Source organism: Scleropages formosus, chromosome 16, assembly GCF_900964775.1.
Source record: "Scleropages formosus chromosome 16, fSclFor1.1, whole genome shotgun sequence".
Lineage (NCBI taxonomy): Eukaryota > Metazoa > Chordata > Actinopteri > Osteoglossiformes > Osteoglossidae > Scleropages > Scleropages formosus.
The window spans coordinates 9,322,712-9,334,834 of NC_041821.1; the positions used below are offsets into that span (position 1 = coordinate 9,322,712).

The 12,123-nt window shown below is 38.4% G+C and overlaps 1 protein-coding gene across 1 annotated transcript; it reads right to left on the bottom strand.

Annotated features, from left to right (window-relative positions):
• Positions 1–678: 678 nt before the first annotated feature.
• ncapg (non-SMC condensin I complex, subunit G) lies at positions 679–10,651 on the bottom strand. The gene is made up of 22 exons (XM_018735733.2): positions 10,578–10,651; positions 9,754–9,874; positions 9,361–9,576; positions 8,670–8,898; positions 8,251–8,396; positions 8,081–8,165; positions 7,225–7,417; positions 6,558–6,707; positions 6,173–6,313; positions 5,882–6,002; positions 5,708–5,797; positions 5,313–5,492; positions 4,608–4,718; positions 4,246–4,365; positions 3,900–4,145; positions 3,624–3,805; positions 3,203–3,374; positions 2,842–3,012; positions 2,557–2,680; positions 2,290–2,337; positions 1,650–1,707; positions 679–1,392 (listed from the first exon to the last, which is right to left on the bottom strand). Exons 2-22 carry the CDS (start codon positions 9,859–9,861, stop codon positions 1,272–1,274), a joined length of 3,012 nt encoding a protein of 1,003 aa, XP_018591249.2. The 5' UTR covers positions 9,862–9,874; positions 10,578–10,651; the 3' UTR covers positions 679–1,271.
• Positions 10,652–12,123: the final 1,472 nt, after the last annotated feature.

The window sequence follows — 12,123 nt, forward strand, 5'->3', positions numbered from 1 at the left end:
CTGTCAAATTAGGATTCAGTGCTGATATTGTTGAGCAATTTATCCAAGAAATGTGCAGAATTTATCATCTTTGTTATAGGTCACCAACACTCACAAACCTCACACTGGAGCTGTAAATTCAAGTTCAGTTTCAGGTTCAAGTAAACAATATGGAGGTGAGTTGAACTAAGGTGCTCCCACTTGAGTGCGCTTTTACTGGCATCGCTCAGCCGGGGGTGTATACACAGGTAGCATTCATTCCACTAGAAAAATTGTTGCATGGGAAAGTGATGAGATCTTCAAAAATTTATATCTTAACTTTAACACAAGGAGCCAGTGTACATGTATAACATAAGTGTCACAGAAACTCTCCTCAGGGATGATGGTCACCTTCCATTTCTTTGAAATACTGTGTGAACATTGTAAAGTGAATCTGTTGCTGTCTGTGGTCACCAACTCATGTATTTGCACATTTAAATCAGTTATTGAGTCTCACTTTACTGGCTACAGCTTCCTGATCCTTGGGAATGATACTCCTTTCAAAGGCCTTGACATAGCACTGAAAATTACCTGTGAAACTCAATTACACCCTACATCCCCCACTTAGACACCACCTTATACAAAGCCCTCTGTGAGTCTGTGAAATTAGTTTAAAAAAAAAAAAAAAAAAAAAAGGGGGGGGGGGGGGGGGGGGGGTGACTTTCATTTTTGGGAAAAGTTTTGACACATGTTAATAAAAGCTTGAAAACATGTTTAATATGAGCTGAAACACAGACTGCAATAGTGTTTGTGTTCTGAACAAAAGCTTGGTTGCGGAGAACAGTTTTGCCAAAGCGGTATCACTGTATACCTCAGATGAAAATAGTAGGGCAGAGCATTTAAAACCCCTGTTAGTCTGTTGGACAGGACTATGATCTCCAAGCACATTGCAGCTATGAAAGCAATTAAATATAAAATACAGTTTGGGTACCTTTCACCAATGAACATCCTGTAGGGCAACATGGAATCAATGTCCTAAAATCCATATTGGGTTTGACAATGTTTCAGCTGTTTTTCTTCATAATGCAAAATGGTCAAGTCACCTGGTGCTAATATGCTTTATTCTTTGACATTATGGTTTTTGTATACAACTTGCAAATAAAGGGAGAGTGGACTTGTAACAAAGATAGTGACAATAAAAACTTTTGAAACCATAGTTTTTTTTTTTTTTTTAAAAAAAAAGCTTCTCTAAAGTCAAATGTTGCCACATTCAAATCTGGCACAAGAAATAACTTGGAGGACAGGGTCTTGCATCAGTTGGCCTCGCTGTTCATAAGAAGAGTTAGATCCATCTTGGTTTTTTCCATTGCTGCTGTCTTCGCCCGACGCGATGCCCTCGTGACAGGGCCAGTTTCTGGAACACTCTCTCCATCACTGCAAACACACAACACATTACACCCTAAGTCAAGCTTGTTGTAGCTTTATAAAATGCATTCTACTTAGTGCTGGTACTGTGACCATGTCCGACAAGTTCCGCAAAGTGTCCTGTAACCTATAGCTAGGTTTTTAAAACTAATACCTGAAGCAGAAAACAAGAAAAAGTTACCTGGCAGAAAAACTTTCCTATTTATCAAATTAAACAGGATTCAAAGCATGATCCAATGACCTAATTAACTGTAGAGCAACCAGACCTGTCAGAGGATTCCTGTGTTTTACTTCGTGCCGTTTTAGTGGAGGCAGGTCTCTGTCCTGAAGAAGAAAAAAAAAAAAAAAAACTGCACAAACATGGAAACTTTTACCAAGCAAGCAACAGCATTTCAGGGACCTGGTTTGAATCTGCTGACGTAGAAGCCCCAATGAAGGTACTTATCCTAAACTTATTACAGTAAGAATACCCTGCTGTGCAAACAGGTAAATCATTGTAAACAGATCAGCATACAAACTTAATTGTGACTTACCTTGGACAAAAACTGTCATAAATTAGATAATTTCAGCATTGTGCAACAAGACCCCCAAAAATGCAGAGGTCCACAGCAGTGCAGTAGAGTTTTATTACATTTCCCTTATGTATTACACTTTTGTCTCCTAAATGTAACTATACTGCTACAAATATTCCACCTCTGAACCTTCCACCAGAAACCTGACTGGGTTTTAAAAACATAGCACAATGCCCTCAACCCAACAAATCTGGGTTTTTGTAAAACTTTTAAACATATTACTGCCAGATGACTGATGGTCACAGAATAATTAAGTAGTACTGATGGCAGGAGGAGAGAAAACTAGCATATATTTAACAGGCTAGAAAGGGTTTAACAGAAAAAAAAAAAATACCTTTAAGCTTTTTGATGGTTTTTGTTTCTTCATCGGAGCTCTCTGTATCTATGGAATTCAGAAGCGTAATTATCAACAGAAACCTTTACTTTGGTTAAAAAGTATAGTTTTATTTGTACCCAGAAACAATCAGAATAACCTGAAGGAATATTTTAATTTTGTTCATTAGAACTGCCACCCCCCCAGGTCGCTAAGCAATGGACTGTTTCCCTTGGCTAAAGGCAGATCTTACAAGGACACTCATATGAATCGTTCATGAGAAATGACCTTGTTCGTTATCATCGGGAGCCTGCATTGTAGATGCATCATCCTTGGTCTTTCCCTTAGAGCCTTCTTTTAGTAGATTAATTACTTTCTCCACTGTCCTCAGACTCATCTTGTCCTTTACATCCTATTAATTAAAAGAAAAATCTGGATATAGACACTCAAAAATGAAAGAATGAACCCATGAAACATGAATTTTACTATTTTCCATTAACTATGAAAAAGAACATTTCACACAATTAGCTACCCTAAAAAAAAAACATTTATACATTCAGCAATGAGTCTCACCTTAAGGACCTCATTGAGAAGCAGAAGCAGGTCCTGTTTGGACATGCTGTCCTCAGTGCTGAGCTCCAGAGTGGTCAGACACTTGGCATAAAGCCGTACCTCAGGGGCACTGGGGTCCTTCAAAATTTCATTACACAGACGGACTGCCAAGCAGTCATGCACCGAAATGTCCTTGACAAGATGGAGAAAGGCACGTTTTATGTGAATATTTTTCATTTTATTACTCCACAACCTGTAAATCACAGGATGTTTCAATACTACATCATATTATACATTTAGATATTTAAAATATTTTTACATTCCAAAAATGAATACCCTGTCTAAGCATTAATAAGCCTGCTTTGACAGGCTAGGAACTTACTTGAATATTATCAGTCTTGCTGGGATGACTTAAACTACTGGGCCTTGTCAGTTCAACAAAGAGCTCTGCCACATTTGAGACATCGACTTCAGCCAGGGGTGATGTGGCAGGTGCATTTAACAATGTCCACAAGGTGGGGAGAAAACTTTCCTCAAAGCACTCCTGATGCGCCCTGATGAGTACAAGACAGGTGACACAGCTTCCTTATCACATCCATACACCCTCTATGCCATCTATCCTCTTTGGTTTGTGTTTATAACCTCAAGGCCCAAAAGGTTTTTGGATACGTTTCAGTGAGCTGTCCAAGTCCCACCCCAAACATGGTATATTTTAAGTTAATAGCATGTACAGAGATATAGTTTTATGTTCTCTAGAGTGGAACAAAAATGAATGGCTGGGTCTGAGAAGAGTAACTTTTCACCTGCTTTCACGAGCATATAGCTGGAAGAACACTCCCAGGCAGTGACGAAGCCGGATGTCATCCTCTGTGATTGGGTTGTACCACAGGAGGACAAGGCGGGACAGTAACTTTGCGCTGGATAGCCTTCCAGAATACATCAGTTTAGCCAGACCTTCAGCCGTCTCAGTTCTGAGCTCTGAAATCTTTCAATTTATTAAAAGTAATTTTTCATCCCCCAAAAAATCAAATTCTGAAGAGATCAATTCCACATTTTGTCAGGTCAGATTTGATGATTACCTCACTATCAAGAAATTGTGATAACATCAAGAGGATGCTTTGAATCGTGTCCTGCTCATCTTCAGTCTCTCTGGTATTATCTCCGGTTTTGGCCTCTGACTGGCCTTCACTGATCTCTGGGTCGGAATCATCTGCTGGGGGACCAGGAGGCTTCTCCTTGACCACCTCCAGGCCATTGAGCAAGAGCTGATCGATCACAGCCCTGAGAGCACTTATTCTTATCTTCGGCTCATCCAGCTGAGCGATCTGGCCGGGATTCAACTCATTTACCATCATACGGAACACATACAGCACTCACGTTCTACTGAAATGTTTCCATTAATAGGTAAACAAACGTCCACTGTACCTGTAGCAGAAGCACCAGATGACGGCTTGCAAGGTCTTTGCTGTGGAGTGCACAGGTGCCCAGGCAGATCACAGCCATGTTGCGCACTGCTGGATGAGCATTGGCAATGCCTGGCAGTATCTAGGCAACACATTCAGTATGATACTATTACAAGAACATTTAGCATTTAAAATAAATTTTTGGGAAATTCAAGAGATTTATATGGAAAGCATATTTAACAACATTTAAAATACCACCACCACTTTCACGGTTTCTTTGATTTCAAATTACATTTCATAACTGACCCTGAATATGTAACTTCAAAAAAATTTTAAAAAGGACTCCTGAAATGTGTGAAGCCTTTACAAAGACAAAAGGCATACCAGGGATTCAAGGATCCCATTCATTGTGGGTCCAATGCCTTTCTTAATTGACATCTGCTTTAGGAGTTCGGCACACATGGTGAGGCATTTCAGCAAGGTCTCCGGGTCATTCTTTAAAAGCAAACAAATACAGTGAACAAAACTGCAAATTCCAACTGCTATTGAATACCTAATGTAAAGTATCACTGCAACTGAATAACCATACAGCAAAGTGTTTTAAATTTACTCATCTTATTACATTCTAATTGCCAGGAATCTCTAAATGAGTAATACAGACCACATGAAAAGTAACATGAATACACTTCAGCTGAAAGTGTACCAAAATAACACACTTTAATTAGCTGACAATGTGTGATTTTGGTCTCTGCCACCAACCTTAACTGTTCACCGATTAATTCGGTGGCCTTAACTAGTCACATCCACATATCTGTCTTCTCCACTAGAATTTTCTCTCCACATTCTTTTCAAATGGTTTTGTTCCAGGAAATCATTTTAAGGAAACGTAAAACTACTTATTAAGCAACTGGTTACTGTCAGTATAATTCTTTTTTATTCTTGATGTGTAGTATAACTAAAACTAAACAAAATATACTAAATATACATTATTCAAAAGCACATGAGGAAGAACAGTAGCAAAACAGATGAGTTCAAGCAAAGGAAGCCAAAACAAACTGAAAATATGAAATGAAATGCTGCAAGGTTTACTTTCTCCATGCGAACTTCTTTCATTTCAGGTTGTTCTGCTTCTTTCAGTAGCTGGTTCTTGAGATTTTCCAGCTCTGTGATTGTATCCTTCAGGTCTGAAGCACGGCTAAAATCTTGAGCAATAATACATTCTTCCAGAGTCTGTTTGGCCTCAAAAATCTTGACTTTGACCTCTGCAAGCTGAAAAGGAATGTCAGCAAAAGTTAAAACTCATGCAAAATATCGGTTTATATTCCGGTCTATCCTTGATAATTTGTTATATATTTTTATTCTAAAATACATCAAAATGTGCTCAGATGCACTTTCCTTGAATAATTTTGTAATCAATGAATTATTATAGATTACATGTCCCCTGGCAATAATAAGAACAATAATAATAATGCGTAACTCATTACCCTGACTTGTCTCCTCCGGGTTTCATTTTCATCAACAGGATTGCTGACCGGCACAATGGGTTCACGCAATTCAGAGATTATCTCAGCTACCTATTGAATTGAAGAGAAACCCACTTCAACACTGAAGTTTAAGTGTTTTAAAAAAAAATTTTACTCCTGCCCTTTTTAACTTACAACTTGTATCCTCTTATCATCCTTGAGGATACCAAGGAGCTTCTCTGCTAGCAGCGACACAAGGGAGCTGGGAGTGTTGGGTAACACAAGCATTTCCTGGAGCACAGCCAACACCCTCTTCCTGGAACACCATCAATTATACCATACTTGTCACATTTGAAAATGTGGTCAGTTTTAATCAGTTCTCTTTTATTTCAGGCATACATTTACAATTATTATATTACAAAAAAAGAATGCTGAATGCATTCATGTCAAATGCAGAATTTCTTCAAAGGCAAATGTGGCTCTTACCTTCCACCCTCTTCAGCCGTGTCCAGACAACCTACTAAGAGAATCAACTGCTGACCTATGAATTCCTTTGACATAATCATCTCAACTTGAGAAAAATCAGCCCTTGCTTTTTCATTCAGCTCTGGAATGCTCTTCAGGTATCTGAAAAATTGACTCTTGTGAATAAAACCTCAGTACCACTTCCACCTGCAAGAAACCACGCAAAGCCTATATCCCCATATTGCATCAGCTCAGAACTAATGCCTGACAGAATACAGTAGAGGAATACCAGTGTGTAAAGCTGCTTAAAAACATCTTCTGACTCGAGATAAATATTCTGAAGCAAATTCTAGGCAAAACAACTTTGCATCTGCTCACAAAATCTGAGACACAGAGAAGCATTTACCCATAAAGGTACTCTGCAAAAATGGCTGCTTCAGGCAGAAGCTTCTCCAACATTTCCTCCCCTTCATCTCCTTTTGACTTCATAAATTCACAGAGAGCTCTCCAGTACAGAACCTTCTCACATGTTAGGTCTTCCTCGGGTATCAGTTTCCTACAATGCAAAAGATTTTACTCAGTGAAAAACTACTAATCATCCTTGTCTCCAAGCTTTTTCACTGCCAGGTTGATTATGTACTAATACTGTACATTAGAGTACAACAAATGCCACATAACCCTTTACCATATTTCAGATTAACAATCTGAGATGAATGTCTTGTTAGACCATAAATTCACTTTTTTTCCCTTCTCATTGTCAAACTAATTGCCGGAATTTAAAAGATTCCAACACAACAAGAAAAACTTAAATAGCTTTGTAGTGTAACTCAAAAATCATGCAAAAATTTTCGTTACACGAAATACAATGTTTAAGAGTTTACAAGGAGTGTGGGTATCATTACTATTGTGGATCTTTTTGTACAATAATTTCAGTTAAACTATTACAGACACATACTAAAGATTCCTGACATTAAAAAGATTAACTTTGCCACCAAATTCCCCTTCACCAGGCAATTAAAAAAAAAAAGATGGGAATACAAGTTGGATTATTTTATTTGAGCCACTCATCGAACCTGCCATCAAGGCTCACGCGGTCCTGCAGCAGATCCTCTGGGAGCGACAAACTGAATATGGCATTAAGCGCAGCCACAGCCACCTCGGGGCAGTTCTCCACATCTAGCCTGTGAAGCAGTTCCAGCACGTCGCCTTGCAGCAGCTGCAGCCAAGCAGGCAATAGCTTCCTCTGCACTATTTGTTTCACTGCCTCTGCACACAAATGCAGAGGTCACAGGTCACGGTTAATGTTCCATTTTAATGGTAGCAATATGCATTTAGCAAGAAATTTAAGAAAATCTTACTAGCCCAAGTGCCATCAAAACACAATGCAATGAAGTATATAGATGATTCTAACATCATTACGGAAGGTACATTTACATTACACATTCATTTAGCTGACTTTTCTCCAAAGCAACTTACAGTGTTGAGGTTACAATTATTTACCCATTTATACAGCTGGCTAATTTTTACTGGAGCAATTTAGGGTAAGTACCTTGCTCAAGGGCACTACAGCCGGAGGTGAGGCTCAAACCTACGACCTTTGGGTCCGAAGGTAGTAGCTCTACGCTACCAGCTGTACAACAATGTTACATAAAGCTAAATATGTATGTCCACATTTAGAGATGACATGCAATGCAGTTACAACCTGAAAGTATTAGGGGTTTCAAAAATACTAGAATTTCAAACAACATTTTCAACATTTGCCCAGCAAAAGCCTACTGGCATAAGATTGCCATAAAAGGCATACTGGTAAACAAACTAGTTGCCCAAAAACAGAAATGGTTTCAGCTAAATAGCCTGATTTTCCTCTATATAAGAATATATCAATGCTTGCCTTTATGCTCTGCAATGCAAATTTCATGACAAATTTACCTGATGTGTCATTGAGCCCTTGCTGCAGTAGACTGACACGCTGTGCAATAGTCAATGCTCTTACATGCACTTTCTCTGCAAGGACCTAAAGCAAAGGTCAGCAAATGTGAGTCATTCCTAGAGCCTGCATGACATGTTTCATTTGCAGTCATGTCACCCGGAAGTAGTACCTGGTAGGCCAGCTTTCGGACACTCTCCTTCACATCCCTGGTCCGTTTAATGATTTTGGGAAGAGTCTGAGCACAAGGAGCAATACAGGACAGCACTGCCCTTCTCACCTCAGCGTTGGAGTCATTCTCAAGAATTGAAATGTATGCTTAAAAAATATTTTTAAATGACAAAATGAGGGTGTTAGAAAAACACTGTTAGCCCTGAACATATAGTTGTATGTTTGTTACTCATGACATTTAGGGCACAACACTGGCAATCTTGTGTAACCTCAAGCGTTTTCTAAAATTGACTCATCTAACAAAATATAACACAGGATGTATGCCAGCCTAGTTTGTGCAGGATGCTGAGAAATTACGACAGCTTTCCCTCTTGTTTCACAGCACTGTAGCCAAGTGACTGCCAGCTGCATTCCGCATACCTTTTATAGTGGGACACTCTTCATTCTGTGGCTCCTGCAGCCTGGCCATAGCCAAGGCAGCCTGGATTCTGACATTGGGAAACTTGTCCGTCACTCGAATCAGCATTGTCTCGTGAATTAGATCAAACAAATCATCATCAATCTGGGCATTTTCCGCCATGCTGCCTAGCAATTTGTTGATCAGCTGACAGACTCGAAAGCGCACAGCATGGCTGTTGGCACTGTGTGACTGGAACACAAATACAAAGTAAAATGGTCAAAACAGAAAGCATCACAAAGGACAAATTTTCATTTCATGTATGGTGTAAATGTTCATACACCATAACTTTATGAGCATCCCCAGATAAGCCTTTATACAGTCGCTACTCCGGCATTGTATGTGATTTCGTGTAACTTTATATAATAAAGAAAACCTCCTACCAAAAAATTTATCAGAATTCATCTATCCTGCATTTTATGCACCTACTCGAGCAATGAACATCAGCACATCAAGTGGAAGGTAAACTAGGTTTACTTAAGAATCACATGTCTGCAGCAATATCTCTCTCAATGTAATGTATAAATTGTATTTTTGTTGACATGTACATCGCTTTGGACAAAAGCATCTGCTAAATGAATAAATGTAAATGTATTTCAAGGCTGAGAGGATTTATGGCTGTGCTGCTGTTACACATTTCACAAAATGTAATACCTTCAGCAGAAAAGTGAACAAATAATTTAGGAAGGGGTCGTCATCCTCTTCACCCCCCGGCATAGTTTCGTCATTATCCACGGGGACCTCAAAACTCGCGGCAAACTTGGCAAGGAATTCCATCACGTTCTCCACAGCAGGTTCTCTCTTGTACACGATCATGGCATACTTCAGATAATGAACAAACTCATCGTGGAAGCCAGTCTTGTCTTCCAGCTGAAAATAAGAAACAGAAGATTTGTCTTCTCTCAGTTAACAAAATCCAACCTCTTTACACACCACAAATACAATACACCTAAACACATCAAATCCCAAAGAGATCTCTCATGCACTGCACAAGCCTGCTTCAAATGAATTACAATACAAGCAATAACACTATATACAACGGCTCACCTTCGCGTATCTGTTCTTCAAAGCAGCTACAAGTTTCGCCTTGTTGTTGTGGCCCTTCTGAGCCCTCAGAAAGGCCTCTTTAATCTGGAGGTCATTGGCTGCTGTCATCTTTGCCCGTTTCCTTCAGAAACACGTCAGATACCACTTTATTAGCTTTTTTGTTTTTCATGGAAATGCCAAGAAACAAAATTACCGAAATAAAATGGAAAAAAAAAAAATGTTTAATGCAAACAAAATTACAGGACAGAAAAAGAACATGGGATCATAACTAAACTAAGCATTTGACTTACTTTAGTTAAAAAAAAAAAAAAAAAAAGCAAAAAATAATATTTATTTAATTTAGTCGCCCTTTTCACTAACAAATACATACACACGCCGTATGTTTTTGCTCGGCTAACATGATTTCTGGGAGGAAATGTTTTCAAGAGAAAAATTTGGCATACATAGTGATAGTCTAGTCTAATTCTGAAAGAAAAAAAGGGCCGTCGTCGTTGCGAAATCATTTGCTTTCTGTCTTCAAGACGCAGGATTACGCAAGGCAACAAGTACACGTCTGGAAACTAACATTACAACTAAAAAAAGCGCTTAAATTTGCCAGGCATGAAAAAGCTCCAAAGATAAAACTAGCTGACTGTCCAAATTAGCTACACAGCTGCTACTACTACTACTAGTAAAACAGCGGCGACGCTAATTCTAATTTCTCTAGTCTAGTAAGCATATTTTTCCCAATACAGCAAAGACAAGAATAGATCCCGTTAGTTACTGTTTACTGCAGCAAAAAAAGAAACTCTCCAGTTCAAACTCGCATATAAATTGAAACAAACCTTCTCACTCAGTTTCTATTCCACAGACCGACGCCTCAAACCATCCCGTTTCTCAACGTCTTCATAGTAACCGCCACTTTTCAAACGCAAGTCTCGCGATAACTGCCACCGTGTCACTACCGCCTCCTCTGGCCGGCAGCAGCGCAGCGCTCCGTGTGAAGCCAATGTGGTAAAATACACGTTGAACTCGAAGAGAATTTATGTTTTCGCGGTTTCTCTCCTCATTTCTTTTGCTTCAGTCATTTCCAGTGTGCTTTAATGACATTTTTGCCATATACACATATTCATATTTTGATCAATGTATCTATCCATAATTATATACATATATACATACATATATTAATATACAGTACATATATATTTGTATCATCATGTATACATTACACAGGTGTAATAATACTGTCAACAATAGCACAGAAGTGTGCAGGGATTGTGTATGTGTGTGTCCTTTCCTGTAAGTGTCTCTTTCAAAAGTGCCTAAATGAGAACTGCGTGTTTGTCATAATTTAGATTTCGACAAAGTATGTTTTGTGACATCCTTCCCAAAGTCAGGTTTAAAGTGTAAATAAAGAGTACTGAAAATTCCTACTAATTGTCCACTGATGTATTCTGTAACTATGTGCAAAGATCTTCATTCGTTACCGTTCACGGCCCTGAGGAGCCCTTTTTTACAAACAAGAGTTCATGTATCCAAAAACGTTGGCAGAGGTACATATTTCTGCATAAAAACACATTATGCAAAAAACATTAAAGAAAGTAAAGTTTTCATCGCTTTTGTGTTTTTTACACTTCAAAATAATTTGCACAAAGACCTTTACATCTATTTCAGAATATTCAAATGTCAGACTCTTCCCAGACCGTTTCAGTTTGCTAATATAATAATGTGCCAATATAATAATTAAGTCAATTTTTGGTATTAATTTTAGTGGGATTAAAGTTAATCAAGACAGCCATTTCTTTAAAGCTAATATCAATATTTGCCTCTTGTTTAATACAAGTTTGCAATTCAAGGCAAAAAAGTTTTTGCCATAGGATACAGCTAAAATAAATGTTGAATAGCTTCAGGGCTACTTTCACGGAAAGCAGAGTTATCATCTACATTAAGTTTAAATCGCTTTACTGGGTAAATGCAATTAATGAATTTATACAAAACCTTTTCATTAGTTATACGTTTTTTATTGGGCATCGTCAATATTTTTTTTCCTAATCAAAGAAGGAATTCCAACATACTGAATTGTCAACTTGGCAACTGGGATCTTAAAAATTTATTTTGTCCATAACTCAAAATATCCTATCCCTGTAGTCTGATAAATGTCGTGAATTCTTCCAATGCATCTAATCGATTACCGTTGCAGTCTGAGAGTCAATACTTCCCTTGGAGTGGCTTGCCATGCATTGTTATTTTATTTTGTTTCTTATTGTTTATAACCCTCCAGTTCCCCTCACTCTCGAATGTACCTTACTATAGGAAGAGAGAACAGTAACACAAGATTTTCACTGTTTTCCTCCAGTGACAATAAAGATTTTAACCTGAACATTAATGCAG